This window comes from Tupaia chinensis, unplaced genomic scaffold (genome assembly GCF_000334495.1).
Source record: "Tupaia chinensis unplaced genomic scaffold, TupChi_1.0 Scaffold000074_1, whole genome shotgun sequence".
NCBI lineage: Eukaryota > Metazoa > Chordata > Mammalia > Scandentia > Tupaiidae > Tupaia > Tupaia belangeri.
Genome location: NW_006159534.1, coordinates 8,087,898 through 8,104,406, shown reverse-complemented (window position 1 = coordinate 8,104,406; position 16,509 = coordinate 8,087,898). Strand labels below are relative to the sequence as shown.

Sequence of the window (16,509 nt, the reverse complement as noted above, 5' to 3'; positions counted from 1 at the left end):
ATTGTGACTTGACTATCTTGATGAATGATGGTGGTGTTTACTGGAAGGGAAAACCAAGAAGGAAAAAAGGTTGACAGTAAGAAAAATTAAGTGTTCTGGTTTGGACACTACTTGTACCCTTTGGGAAACTGAACCAAAATTAGCATGATTATCTGGAAGGTTTTTCTGTAAGAGACTGAGTGTGGAACAGGATGCTTCATTCACTCAGGACTTGGGAAGATGGAACCCTAGAATACTGCCCTCTCATCCATTTCAGTTAGCTTTTCCTTTAAGCCCTCAGGGACCAGAATGAGTTTCCAGCTCTTAAATTTTACATACTCCTTTATGTTGGAACTCCAGATAAGTGCTTGATGTTAGACCCACTTGGTTAAATTTGTGAAACATTGATGTCCTGGTAAGTTTTCCAAAAGATATCATGAAAACTTGTCCACATTCATTTGTTACAGTTTTTATACTTCCTCTTTCACATGTTCTCAAATCTAATTCTATCTAAAACTCAACCAAGAAATAAACTTTAATAATCTTTACCAAAGTAGCTGTTAAAATTGCCATACTCTTAACTCATGTGCTTTGATTGGTTCACTTACTAACGTGTGAGACTTTGTGTCAAAGTAGTATTTGTCTGTTTTTTTGACCCGCATCAGATCCCAAGAAAATTAGAAGATGATGGGATATTGCTGGAGGCAAAGACATTGAAAACAGCAGAAAGTGACAAGTGACTGGGAGAAGGCTGAGGCACTAAAAATGGCATAAAATGACATAAAAGCTCAAAAAGCATCAGGAGTTAGGACCATCTAGCCTCACAGGCCTTGCCGTCTTTAGGATGGCAAAATAAATGTCATTCCCAATGATGACCTTGAATCATCAAGGAAGACGTGCATTTTTTTGAATATGATTATGTAAGAATGCAGGGATGTGTAAGAACTCTTTTAGATGATTATCCCCCCCTGAGAGTAAAAACAAAATGAAGGCTTGACTCTTAGCAATAAATATGTGATCTAAAAGAGAGTTTTATGAGACTGACGCGCTACCTACTGCGCTAACAAGGCACCTTAAAAGAGTTTTATGTGAAACTCTCTTTTCTAATACCACTAATGAATAAAGTGGGCATCGTTGTCACCTTTTGCAAATTAAGTTGGTGCAACAGACTATGTCTTTGAAATTAATCTTCTTTGCATAGGTATTGCTGTGTGTCTGGCCTGTAAAGGGACTACTCTGGTGTGAATGTTGTGTCTTTCCCCCACCTCCCAAGTTCATATGTAAAAATCCTGACTCCCAAGGTGATGGTATTAAGAAGTGGGATAGGGACCAGCAGGTGACATAATGGTTACATCACTGGACTCCCATGTAGTCCACTGCTGGTTGAGTCCCAGACACAGGGTTTTAAAACTCACACCAAGTGCATGTGCGTGTGTGCCCAACATCCAGGGAAGAGAATGGAGGAGAAGGAATTGCAGTGTGGCTGCCCTCTGTGGGGGGTAATTTCTCACTTTCTGTCTCTCTGTCTCTCTCCATCTCTCCAGTGAGCACACATGCAAAAGTCTCTCTTAAAAAAAAAATGGAGTCTTTGGGAGGTGATTAGGTCATGAGAGTTTCTCCTTCATTATTGGGCTTAGTGCCTGTATTAGTCTTCACTGTGTTGCTAAGCAGAAATACCTGAGAGTAGATGATTTATAATGAATAGAGGTTCATTTGGCTTATCTTTTCCAGTGACTAGCAAATCCAAGGACATCTTGCAGGATCTCTCTGTCCTCTGGTGCTGTATCACAACATAGCCAAGAGAGGCAGGCGGGTCAACAGGCATATACACAGAAAGAAAGGAAGGCTACAGACCTTTCCACTTCCTGTGTTTGTCCCTCCCACACTCCCAGCCAATTGGATGGTACCTGCCCACATTGAAGGCGATCTTTCTCTCTCAGTCCACTGACTCACATACCGATCTAGTCTGGCAAAATGCCCATCTACATTGAACGTTGGTCTTTCATTAAAGGTCTCAACACCTCCTAAAGCCATTATATTAGAGACCAAAATACAACACGTGAACCCATGGGTGATGGGCAGTTATGTACACTATAGCAGTGCCCTTATGAAGGAGGCCTGAGGAAGAGTTCTCATTGCCTCCACTATGTGAGGATGCAGCAAGAAGGCATCCTCTAGGGACCAGAAAGCAGGTCTCTATGAATCAGAACTTGAGTCCTCATTAAATACTGACTCTGCTGGTCCCCTGATCTTGGACTTGCCAGCCTCTAGAAGTGTGAAAAATAAACTTCTGTTGTTTATAAGCCACCATTTATGGTATTTTGTTATAATGTCTTGAACAGTTCAAAATAGGAAGTTATGCATTTTTTTTCCATTTAGGAGTATGTGATTTAGGTACCTCTCATATCCTTTGTGATTGAAGGCTATTGAATTCAAGGCTACTATTGTAATTCAAGGCTAATTCCAACATATGATTTCAAAAGCTTACTTATCTTCTAACTGTCCCATTGTTATCCTTTGCAGCAGTAAGCCTTTTGAATTTACTGTGAGTTATTTATACTATAAAGGATTTTATTTGGTTCTATTCCACTTTTACAGGATACCATTCAAATCACCAGCACTAGCACCAGCAATATCTACAAAATTAAAAATAGTTTTCACCAGTTCAGTAGTTGATCCATTCTCTTTCTTTCTTTTTGATGCTAATTTTTTCTCTCTTCCTTGAGAGAAAGAGAGTATGTGCAAGATAAGCACCCTCCACAGGGTTTCATGCTGTGATCCCAGCATGTCAGGATCATGAGCACACACACATGTGCTCAGCATGTATAAGTCAACCAGGGAACCAAACCCATTCACTGATATGGCTTCCACTATTGCACACTGTTGCACTACTGCTGTGCCACCACAGCCAGGGCACTAGAAATAGCATGAAATGCTATTTTCTTATTCTTTGGTTCTCCAGTTTCACAGCAGGGAAATTTGTGTTGTCATCAAACATAGTATAGATTTCATTCCTTAAGTTCCTAGATTCAATAAATACATCAGGGATCAAAGTCAAAATGTTTAAGATGTTTGATGACATTAAGCCCATGGACCAAGAATTGCATATTTCTGTATAAAATGAGATACCGGAGGAACAACATAATGTAGATCATGGTACCATATTGATGGTTATAAGAGCACTCAAAGTGCCAACTCAGGACATAGGGTGAATTGGAGCACACATATTAAGTCTCAGATCTAAAGGGACTTTTTTTTTTTTCTTTCCAAATTGAAAATCTTTGCATGTCTTCATACCACATCTAGCTTTTTATGGGAAAAAAATTACAGAAAAGGAAAGAGATCAATCACTTGAGTACATAGCAGGCCAAGTGTAATAGGAAAAAAATGTGACTTCCTTAGACCTTTCATTTCTTCCTCAAGGAAGCCCTATTTTAAGGGTAATTATGACAAGGAGGCTTCTATTCACTGATTTTTATCTTAATTTCTGAGGCAATTCTAGATTGGAATGTTTTAGTTAATGAAGGCTGAACTTTAAACAGGTGTAATCTCAGTGATCATGTAGAAGCTATAGGCACACTTACTCAGAGTCTGGATGTACCAGAGATGATTTATCCATACACCTACTGATGGACATCTTAGTTGCTTCTGAGTTTTGGCAATATGAGCAAAGCTGCTATAAATATAAATAGCTATGTACAGGTTTTTGTTTAAACATCAGTCATCAACTCACAAGGGTAAATACCAAGGAGCAAAATGGCTGGATCATATGGTAACAGTATGTTTCATTTTATGAACTACCAAGCTGTCTTCTGAAATGACTATGCCATTTTGCATTCCAACCAGCAAAGACTGAAAGCCTGTTGCTCCACATCCTCACCAGCACTTGGTGTTGTCAGTGTTGGATGTCGGACATTCTGATGGACATGTAGTGATGTCTCATCATTGTTTAATTGCACTTCTCCAATGATGTATTTGGTGAGCACCTTTACATGTTTATTTGCTACCTGGATATCACCTTTGGTGAGGTGTTTGTTCAGATCTTTTGTCCATGTTTTCCTAGTCCTGCGGTTTAAGGGTTCTTTACATGTTTTGACTAATAGTCTTTATAAGATTTTTTTACAGATTTCTTTTCCAGTCCGTGGCTTATCTTCTCATTCTTTTGAAAGTGTTTTTCATAGAAAACAAGTTTTTAATGAAATCCAAATGATCACTTATTTTTTTCATGGATTATGCCTTTAGTTTTATACCTAAAAAGTCATTATCAAACCCAAGATCATCTAGATTAGCATTTGCATTTAACCTAGGATCCATTTTGAGGTCTGAGTGAGTTTATTATATGAAGTCAATTCCCTGTTTAAAACCTTCCAATGGCTTCCCCTTATATTTAGGATTAAACTGAAATCCACACTATGTCTATAATTTCTACCTACTAGAACCACCTTTCTAAAAAAATTATTTATTTATTTATTTAATTTTATTTGTTATTATTTAATTTGATCAGAGAAAGACAGAGAGAGAAAGGGAAAGTGAGAAAGCAAGCTGCCAGGGATGTGTAAGAACTTGAACTGCAGTTGGCCATGTGGGAGTCCAGCACCTCAACCACCATGCTATGTGTCAGTCCCTGAACCAATTTTATAGCTCCAAGGTGATATGGAACAATTCCCTCACCTAGCTTTCCTTCTGCCTCTTATATATGTGCAGTTCCTTCCTAGCATTCATTGAAGGAGGATTAGTCAAGAACCTATCATCAGCAAATAAGATTGAGTAGGCATCAAATGAGTTATTACCACAGAAGAGAGTGAATGAAAGGAACTCCAGGGTAATTTCCTCAAAGAACTTCCTTCAATTTATATGTAGGACTTAGCAAGTGGATGGGTCAAGTGGCTGAAAGGATCCAGGCTAATCAATTGACAACTGCCTAAGAACATAAAGAAAAGCTTGAATTAGATCTTTAAAAATAAGTCCTGAGGTTGAACACTTTAAAATCCATAATCACATTACATAATGATGAGAGATCATTTTATTCAAGGTGGATAATTTGCACACTGAATTTTAAAAATTTGTACTGTCATAATGTGGTAAATCTTTTTCATTAATTGCACATCAATCAATAATTATGTATATATGAATGCATGTGTGTGTGTGTGTGTGTGTATGTGTGTGTGTTTATATATATATATTTTTTGAAACCTTAATTTTTCCTGAACCATAACTTTCTTAAAAAGAATTATTTAACTTTATTTATTTTAATTTGACCAGAGAGGGACAGAGTGAGAGAGAGAGAGAGAGAGAAAATGAGAATGTAAGCCACCAGGTATAGGACTCAAACCACAGTCGGTCATGTGGGAGCCCAGCACCCTTAACCACCACACCACTTGTGGGCCCCTCAGAGTCATAACTTTTAAAATATTTCCAGGGTATTTACATCTCTTACTATCAACTCTATATGCCACCTCCTTCTTTTTATTTTTTAATTTTTAAAAAAATTATTTTATCTGGGAACCAGCAGTTAGCGTAATGGCTATGTCACTGGACTCCCACGTAGTCGACCACGGTTCGTGTCCCGGACCTGGTGGCTTAAAACTCACGCCAGGCGCATGTGCGTGTGTGCCCAAGATCCCAAGAGGAGAATGGAGGCGAAGGGATTGCGGCGTGACCATCCCCCCTGGGGGGTGATTTCTCGCTTTCTGTCTCTATGTCTCTCTGTCTGTCTGGCGAGCGCACGTGCCCTACAGTGAAAATCTCTCAAAAAAATATATATATTTTAACAAAAAAATTATTTTATCTAATTTTTATTTATTATTAAATTTTAATTTGCCCAGAGAATAAGAAAGAGGGAAAATGAGAAAGCAAACTGTCAGGTCCAGGACTTGAACTATGGTCAACCATGTGGGAGTTAATCATCTTAACCACTGCACCGCCTGCCAACCCCTGCCACATCCTTCTTAAGCCTCCACTCATATTCGTATAGGACATGATTTGCCCACTGAGGAATCAACTATAGTAACTGAATCTAAGAGAGCTTCTCATTCCTGTTTTGCTCTGCTGTTCTTCAGAATGCTTTCTGCATTCTCCTGAGCACAAGTATGTTTTCGACATAGCTAACACAATGCATTATGCCATGAAAGAAACTAAATGGTATTTAGATTTTCTTAAATCAAGTATTAGTAATGAAACCAAGAACTCCAGCTTTTGTTTTGCACCTCCTGAACACACTTACATGATGACAGTAATATTTCTCAATTATATGCTTCTTTTCCTCCTTCAGGAATAGGTTTTATAATATTAAATTCAACTTTCTAATGAATAATATTATAATAATGTCACAACACATCTTAGTTTTGTTGAAAATAAATTCGCCTTTGAATCTTCCACAAAAATAACTCACCACTCTTCTAGGCCAATGTAAATAGTACTTTATTATTCTTTAAATCTAACAATATCGTGTACTTAATATTCTATCCAACAAATAGTACACATTTGAACATTTTGGGGGAACACCTATTTGGAAATAGTAATGCTATCATTTCTTTTTGGGGAATATGTTTTATTCTGCAGGAAATCAATTTATGCATAACATTTCACATGGAACTGGTGCCAGCTAGTGGTAGTTATTATATATCCCTCAAAAAGATAATTGCCTTTTTAAAAATAACCAAAGACAGCATGATTTTGTTAGGATACAAAAGCCATCTAAAAACAAATAATAATTTTTAAAATTGTCCCATGTTAAAATCAACCAATAAAATGTACATAAGAATGGATGTCTGAAATGCTCTGTTGCATAATGTCCTTTGTTGGTTTCAACCTAGTCATTATGTTCCCTTTGTGATTATTCCTGTGTCTCTTGTTCTTATTCCATTAGGAGATAACTGAGATGTGGAACATGCCTTCATTTTTGGGTCTTTTGTTATCACAACATCTAACACTTCCTTAGATGCAAAAAATATTCTTAAATAAATACTTTTTTTAAGAAGTTTTACCATATTTCATTCACCATGTTGCCTGGCTTCTAAAAATAGTGATTCAGGAGTTATCAGCAGTAGGTCACAACTTTAATTATTCAGCAACTAGCATTTTTGCATCTTCAAGAATCCTTGATTAACAGCATCGTTTAACTATTAGTTGTTCCAAGAAGCTCTTTAGAAATGACCAAACGCTAGAGGACCACTAAAACAAGCATCCCAATTCAGTTTATCATTTTAGGCATTTATGACACTGTTTTAAATTTTTCACTTTTTTGCTACAGTGCATGTGCACTCACTGGAGAGAGACAGGGGAAGAGAGAGAGAGAAAGGTGAGAAATCATCCCCTGGGGTGATGACCACACCACAATCCTTTCTCTTTCATCCTCCCCTCAGGATTTTGGGCACACAGGCACACATGCCCAGCATGATTTTCAAGCTGTCAGGTCCTGGATTTGCACCACAAAGTTGGCCATGAGGGATCCAGCCACCTTAAACTCCACTCAATCTGCTGGCCCAATACAGATTTTTAACTGGCAGATTTTCCTTTCCTGGGATGAGCAGTGGCTTGTAAAATGTGTCTTATGGTTCAGTCTCTAATAATATTTGCTTTCAGACTCAATATATCTTTATTAATTTGCTTATTAACAATGTTAATAATTGGGTCAAGTGGGAATTTTAAATTTTCAATTTGATTTACTAACTAAATTTAAAAGGCTATAATCTTTGAAATTTGAGGATGGAAATTTTAATTCTCTCTGAGACTGTCAGCCAGATACAGTCCAATGGGGGAAATCTTTTTCCACTAGGTGACTTCAATGGTCAACACAATTTTTGAGAACATTTGTTAATTATCCCACCTGCTATAAAATATAGTTGATTTAGAATCCTATCTTATTAAGGCAGGAGTTTTAGAATTCAATTAGTTCAGACTGCTCAGATGTGAGAAACTAAATTAATTAATTAAAAAAGAATGGTTCCTGTATTTCCTATCATTTGTCTGTTCTACTCAGAAATCTATCTGCAGGATGATTACAAGGGACATGCTCTGTGTCCCTCCGTAATTGAAATCCGTGTGGATTGCTCAGTCACTTTTGGATACATGATTGTACTTTCACTTGTCTTCAGCCTTTCTCTGCTGCTATCCAAGGTCATTTTTGGATGGGAATTTGGAGTATGGAGGCTTGGTTTACATGGTCCCGTGCAGTGAGGGATGAGGGCTGACATCTAAGGATACCTTGCGGATCCTAGTTGATGTCTGCCTTAGACAGCTTGGAGAGGTCTGTTACCAGTACGGCTACAACAGGTGCCATCTCATCAGCTGGCACTCACTGCTGGAGTTTGTGTTTCAGACATTAGTTCCCATATAAAAATCCATGTACACTGTGGCCGTTGTCCCAGCCTCAGGCTTTGTCCACCTTTTAGTCTTCTCTGAAGCGCTATGCCTTTTACTACTGGGGCATACAATACCTTCTGGGTACCTTGCCTGCCACACACAAGCCTTGAGAAGTGTGGTGTTAGGTTTTTCTTTCTCATTAACACCTGTCCAATATTAAAGATTCGTGTTGGATATGATTGCATGTGGAGGTCCTTCTATGGGCCTGGAACCAGCCACCTCACAGTCTCCCTCATATTGATCTGGGCATTTCTATCACTCTCCACAGCCCTCTTACGGATCCCCCAGAGGAAAGAAGTGCAGCAACTGCTGAGGTCTACTCCTTGTCATTGTTTCTGTTTTCCTCCATGAAGGTCACAACGGGCTATGCTTTCCCTCTCCTGATTATTGTAGCCTAATTATTCCTACCCCTTAACATATAGAAGATAAATCATCAAGATCTATCTTGGCTCTCAATGTATCAACAGGAGTTTTTTGTTTTGTTTTGTTTTGGTTTGGTTTTGGAGAGGTTTTTGCTATAGGGTGCATGCACTCACCAGACAGAGAGAGACAGAGAGACAGAAAGCGAGAAATCACCCCCCATAGGGGATGGCCACACCGCAGTCCCTTCGCTTTCGTTCTCCTCTTGGGATCTTGGGCATGCACGCACACACGCCCAGTGTGATTCTTAAGCCACCGGGTCTGGGATGCAAACTGTGGGAGTCCAGCAACATAGCCATTACGCTAACTGCTGGTCCCTCAACAGGAGTTTAAAGAATGTTAGTGCCCTCCCTTCTCTAATGACTCAGACCTAGAAATAGAAGGCTGCAAGGAAATAGAAAATGAGTAAGAAATGAAAACATGTTGCTTAATATTTTCAAAAATTGTCTTTGTTAAGTCTAAGTCAATGGTTATAAAGTCTGGCTGCCTGTTATAATCATTGGGGAGGACGTGTCTGAAAACAAAACAAACAAAAAACACTCAGGCTTAGATTGACCACAGAAAAATTTAATCAGAATATCTGATACTGAAGGCTTCCCAGTGGCATGGTGGTTAAGGCAACTGGATTCTATATGGTCAATGGCATGGTTCGTGTCCTAGACCCAGTGGCTTGAAAAACACTGAGCACAGATGCATGCATGCCCAAAATCTTGAGAGGAGAATGGAGAAGAAACTGTGCTGTGACCATATCCCCTGGGAGTTGCTTTCTCACTTTCAAGCTCTCTCTTACTCTGTATTTCTCCATCTCTTGCTAGGTAGCACACACACCCTATAGCAAATTTAAAAATAATAACAAGAATTTTAAAAAAGAATATCTGATACTGATCACCCTGATGCTGGGAGACAGAGAATTGCTCAGTGTCACTTAATAACTAAGTCCCACCCCATGGGGTGTCTAGGTGCTCTTCCTACATCCAACACTGCCAAGCTGATCACCACACCAAACCAGCTACTTCTCTTCCTAAATATATATACACCCCAAAGATTATTGTGTGTTTAAAGTGAAATGTAAGTGTGTGTAGTATGTGTGTTTAAGACATAACTTTTGTCCAAAAAATAAGGAAAAATGTTTTGCATTTTTACTTTACTTTTTACTTTCATTATAATATTGTGGTAGAATTTTTTAACTCTCAGGAAAGAGTTAAGGAAAATATCCGACATCCTTACTATATGAAACGTTAATCTCATTGCTCGCCAGTGGTTGTGGAGAGCAGTTTATTTCTCTGATCACTTTAGCACTGCCTATTTGCCCTTCCTCCCTAACCCCATCCCAATTCTGCAAAACATGTTTCCACATTTGGTTTCCCTAGCATCATTTTGAAGGACTTATAATGCTTTAATTTTCTTGTAATCTGTGGGAAGAAAGAGAAATTGAGCAGAGGTATACAACTCGATTTTTCGTTTGTTTGTTTGTTTGTTTTACTGGAGATCTCTAAATCCTGTTCCAAAAACCTGAAAGTGAAGGAAACACGATTCTATAACCACTAACTTCTAATCACTTCCAAAGGATGAGGATGAGTGATATCTAAGGTCCTTTCTAAATTTAAGTTACCATGTATTTTTTAATCTCTTTTCTTCAATTTCGAGTCACATTCTTTCTTCCCCTATCCCTTCCTTTTCTCTTCCTCACTTCTCTTCCCTCATTCTTCCTTCTTCCTCCTTGGAATGAATGAACGAATGAATGAATGAATGAATGAATAAAAAGAAAGAAACTTACAGCCATTTGTTTCTATGCAACAGAATAATTCTTTCAAAATGATGGGACCAGCTGTTAGTGTAATGGCTATGTCACTGGACTCCGACGTAGTTGACCGCGGTCCATGTCCCAGACCCAGTGGCTTAAAACTCACACCAGGCATGTGTGCGTGTGTGCCCAAGATCCGGAGAGGAGAACGGAGGAGAAGGGATTGTGGCGTGGCCATCCCCCCGGGGGATGATTTCTCACTTTCTGTCTCTCTGTCTGTCTCTGTCTGTCTGGTGAGCACACGCACCCTATAGCAAAAACCTCTCAAAAAAAAAAAAACGATAAAAATTAGTCTCCTGAGGTGATCAAGGCCAGCAGCCAGCTGCCTAAAATTTTCCTCCTGCTCTTCTGTATTAAAGGGGTTCATCTTCCTAAGAGAAAGGAAAAAAGAAGTTGGGAATGTATGGGAAGGAGCATGGCCTATTGATTGTCAGTTTGCTTTTCAGCTTCCTTATTTTCACCATAAACTCATTGTTCCTTTAGTCTATGGAAAACAAATTCCGAGTCACTGGATTGCATAATCACCATTAAAAACCAAGTTTACTGTGGGATTTGAGCTGACTGAACTCAATGCGATTTTAGTTTTCTAACTTGGGAAAAGCAAGCAGCCATCTAACAATGTCACACCGTATAAAGAGACATGTTTCCACGGGAGGCTGTGTGCACATGCCCACAAGGGGTATCATTCCAGGTATCTCTGGACACCCTTGCTCTGTCAGGTTAGCAGCTATAAATACTAACACCCACTTCTGCAGGCAAAGCCCAAGTTTCCCCCTCCCGCCCCCTATTTCTCTGGGTGTTATCTGAGAATGGTATCTGAAGGCTTTTAACTGTGAAGGGTAAAAGGGTATCATGTACTTGGTCACTGGTCTCTTGATAGAGGTGGCTGTGGCATCTAGAAAGTGCCAGGAGTGACTTACGTTATCATGGCCTTTGCTCAGGCTCTGCCGAGTGGGTCATCAATAAATGCACTGGTCAGAACCTTCACACCCCAAGATTCCATTGTCTGTTTTTCCATTTGCAGCCTGGATGTGTAAATACTACCGAAGTGGACATTAAGAAGTCATCCAGAATGAGAAACCCTCACAAAACGCGGAAGGTAAGGCAGTGTTTGTTGCTCTGATCCTGGGAATGAGCTGCCTGGTTGACTGGACATTAGCTGTGAAGACTTCTTCCCCATTTTGTGGCATATCTCCCCTGCTCATCCTGGCCCCTTTCAGTCCTGCTGTCCACTGGAAATAGCCCCATCCCAGTTCTCAAGCATGGCAGCATCTATGGCAGAGGGTTTGTGCCAAATAGCTCTGCCAGGAAGGGAATGGGGAAGCCGAGGACCTGCTGATCTCCATCCCAGAGAAGGGCATTGCCTTCAGAGCCCAGGAGATAGATTATCTGAGGAAAAGTGATGCGATTGAGAGAAGGACATCTGTAGAGAAAAGTCTGAGAAAGTAGGACAGCTGAAAGATGTTTAGTGACAGATACAGAATGAGGACCTCGTTTCACATCAGAACTTTGTGGCACTACCCTGACACAGGGTTTGTGCGTTCAGTGTCTAGTACGTGAGGGAATAACTAAGGGGAGAAAAGCTCCCTGAAATTCAGTGGGAGTTTAAATAACTCTTAATAACACTTCGGAAACGAACACCAGCAGTATATACATATTTTTAAAATAACACACGTAAGAAGGCATTTTTTATTCATTCCGTAGAAAACACCTGACACAGGGTCCAGCAGATGATGTGTGATTATATTACTGGACTCCCTCAGAGTTGACTGTGGTTCAAGTCCTGGACCTAATGGCTTATAACTCATGCCAGATGCATGTGTGAACATACATGCCCAAAATCCCAAGAAGAGAAGGGATTATGGCATGGCCATTTCCCCTGGGAGGAGATTTCTCACATTCTGTTTGTCTGTCTGCAAAGCATACATGCCCTATAGCAAAAATCTCCCTTAAAAAAAAAAAAGGGAACTAGCAGGTGGCATGGTTGTTAAAAGTGCTGGACTCCCACATGGCTGACTACGGTTCAAGTCCCAAATCTGGCAGCTTACTTTCTCACTTTCCCTCTTCTCTCTCTCTGTCTCTTTCTGGTCAAATTGAAAATGATAATGATAAATAAAGTTTAATGAAAGAATCTTTAAATTATTCTTAAAGAATTAAATAAAAAAGAAAGCACCTGACACACATAAGACTTTCTGACCCATAGCAAACCCTCTGAACACATGAAGTTTGAGGCCTACTTTCTGTGACATCTTTCCTATGTAGCAGCAGCATTTCCTAGAGTATGTGCCCCTGCAGTACGTAGTAAACATTTTATGTAGTCTTGTTTGTGTTGTTTTTGCTTCTATCCCTGGGAATAGAGGATCATGTTCAAAGGTTGTAACCTGATCCAAGTACCTTTTCTTTCCCTTAAGCAGCTTACTATGGCATGAGGCGATAGAAACCACAGAAAGTGCCCCACAAAACCCATTCCATATGATGCTCCAATGCATTTGCCAGTAGGAGCGCTGAGAGAAAAAAAGCAAAGCAAGACCACAGAAGGTTGCCTGCTCGGTGTCTCCTGCAGCTGGCCCTGCCTGGTTCCTTATATCTTCTGCTCATGGCACATCCAGAGTTCATAGCAGGCGAGCTTAGCAAAATGAGGCTAAAAAATGCTATAGGTTCTCCAAGCAGTGCATTAAGCCACCTCTCACTACTTTCTGAATTGTGAAGAGTTACTTTTCAAAATACCTTACTCTGCATCATGTTTCCCCAACAGACACCAGCTCAGGCATGCTTCAATTTGCAAGGGAAGGTGTGTGAATTAACAAGATAGAACTAACACATGAGAAAGTGATCTCTTACACTCTCCTTTTAGCACTGCGCTCAGTATCAGCTTCTTCCCCACGCTCCCTTTTGAAAACTTGAAAAGCATACCACCAGCTCTCATTAGTGATGGGAAACACTGGAGGCATGAGGCTTTGCAAAGGGAAATGCTGTGTAAAGATGGGATCATTGAACTTTGGTTCTATTTGTCTAAAATGCAGTCTCATTTCTGTGAATCAATACTGGTACAATGACAGGGCCTAACTGCAGAGCTGTGTAGCACTAAAATTTACTAGCGAAAAACCAAGTTCTGAAAAATCCAACAGCTAGTGGCCGGCATCACTTTGTTTTCAAAATTGGAGAAAAATTGATTTTCTTGACTTTAGATAAATACAATTTCTCATAGTCAGAAGGTTTAAATTTGCTAGAATTGCCACAGATGATAATGCTATTTTACAGAGATAGTTACAGGACTCCAAGCTTCTTGCTGACTTTGTCCTTTAGATTTATCACCCCCAATATCTTATCTCCTATTTGGTTAGGAACTGGGATGATCCACCTAATCAATAGATTTAAAGTCTGTACTGTACACCAGACATGCATTGATCTTTCGGAGTTTCCCAGTGAGTGGAACAGGCAGTGCTTTTTTTCCAGTTCATAGTCCAGTAATAGCGCAGACACAGAGCAGGTAGACAAAAGTCTGTATGTGTGTGTAATCATATGACATGGTTAAGCTTTATGTATTAGTTTGCATGGGTTGCCATAACAAAATCTCACAGACTAGGTTGGTAGCTTAAACAATACAGATTTATAAGCTCATAGTTCTGGATACTAGAAGTCCAAAATCAAGATGCTGGCCAATTCAGTTCCTGGAGAGGGCTCTCTTCCTGTTTATAGATGACTGCCTTCTTGTTGTATCCTCAGTGGCCTTTCCTGTGTGTGGGCACAGAAAAAGAAAGAGTATTCTGGTGTCTCTTCCTCTTCTTATGAGGATATCAATTGTAATGAATTAGAGTCCCATCCTCACGACCTCTCTTAACCTTTATCACTTCTTGACAAGCCTGTCTCCAAATACAGTTCCATCAAAGGTTATAATTTCAACATAGGAATTTTTTTGTTTTTTGGAGAGGTTTTTGCGAGAGGGCACATGCACTTGCCAGACAGAGAGAGACAGGGAGACAGAAAGCAAGAAATCACCCCCCAGGGGGGATGGCCATGCCGCAATCCCTTCTCCTCCATTCTCCTCTTAGGATCTTGGGCATGTACGCACACGCACCCAGTGTGAGTTTAAGCCACTGGGTCCAGGACTTGAACCGCGGTCGACTACATGGGAGTGCAGTGACATAACCATTACACTAACTGCTGGTCCCAGGAATTTCAGGGAGGGAAGAACAACTCAATCCATAAAATGTTACAAAGGAAATTTTAAAGGTTTGTGATTCTAAATTGCCATAACATTTTATCAGTGAATAACTTGTCCGTAAGTAGAAAACTGTTTTGCCACCTTCTAAAGATTGTACAACTTTGTCCCTGGGGAGAAGGCCATTTTGTGATCACAAATCCTAGACAAAAAGGGTAGAGACCAGCCAACCACCTTCTGGAAGTTACTTTGCCTTCACTGTCTCCTTACACCTTCTGTTAGTTATGTGATTGCCCTCTGTCTAATACTACTGCTGATATGGAAGTGAAACCCAGAACTGTGTTTAATATGCTGAGACACCTTTAGCAAAGAGAATTGCTATGCATTCCTTAGAGAGTCAGCTATGATATTATTTTTTTATTATTACATGCCATAACAAGAGTAAAGAACCCAATAAATCTCTAAAGTAATTATCTAGCATTATGTGCCTAAAGAATATCAGAGTTATTGTATTGACCAGGGTTCTCCAGAGAAGCAGAATTAAAAGGATAAGTAAATGAATATATATTTAATATATAATAAATTATAATATATAATAAATTCCATCATATTTTATATATTATAGTATATATAAAATATATGATAAATAATACCTTATATTATAGTAATATAAAATATATGATAGATAAATATAAAATGTATTACATGTAAATTTTTATTATATATAAATTTATAAATACAAAATTTATTACAGGACTTATCTGACACAATTACAAGGTGGAAGAATCCCACCATGGGCCATCTGCAAGCTGGAGAAATAGCTAGTAGACTCACAACCAGGAAATCCAATGGTGCAGCTTATAGTCCAAAGTAGAAGGTCCAAGCTCCCTCAGGAGACTGCTGGTACAAGTTCAGATTCCCCAAATTAAAGAATCGGGAGTCTGTCTGGCCAGAGAGGTGTAGGGGTCGAGCACCATGGGAACTGCACACAGCCAAGGGATAAGCCATGGAGCAGGGACAGAATAAACAGATATACAGGTGGAGGGAGAACACTTGTCACACTCTAGAAGGAAGGGCAAAGAGGAAGCAGAAACCCCCACTTCTGTTTGTTCCTTCCTTGGATGGTGCTTCCCCCACACACATTGACAGTGAATCTTCCTCTTTCAGCCCACTGGTTCGCACACCAAAACTGCCTGAAAATACTCTTACAGACACACTCATGAACAATGCTGCAGTGGCCATCCAGGCATCCCTCAGTCTAGTCAAACTGACAACTAAAATTAACCATCACAGGAATGTGCATTTCATTTTGGGATGTTGTATTTACTTGTTGAATTTCAAACATGTTTATCAAATGTGTGAAAGAAAGCTTACATGTATAACTAATTTGACATATTTTGAAGAATATAGGATTAGACCATTTTCAGATGTCTCTTTTTAATTTGAATATATCTTACTAAAATACAGGGAAATAAGTAAAAATGTATTCTTTCAAATATTTGTGAAAGAAGGTCACGTTCCTTATCAGGAAGAGATTTGCTCTATCTAGACAAGTTTTGAGGAGTACTATATACTGGTGTTCTTTAGTCTGTTACTAAAATTTTTACTGCAATAGGCTGTGTATTAGTCAGAGAACCAAAACCAACAGGATCTACACACACACATACACACACACACACACACACACACCATATAAATCTCGTTGTATAATCAACAGGATTTTATTGATGTGAGTGTGTGTGTGTGTCTGTGTCTGTGTCTGTGTATGGAAAGGGAAAGA

At 39.4% G+C, this 16,509-nt stretch overlaps 1 protein-coding gene across 1 annotated transcript in view; it reads left to right on the top strand.

Annotated features, from left to right (window-relative positions):
• RGS7 (regulator of G protein signaling 7) overlaps positions 1-16,509 on the top strand; it is a 620,681-nt gene that overhangs the window by 511,295 nt on the left and 92,877 nt on the right. Inside the window, 1 exon segment of the mRNA XM_027768057.1 lies at positions 11,592-11,666. Within this exon segment, the coding sequence (XP_027623858.1) occupies positions 11,592-11,666 (75 nt within the window).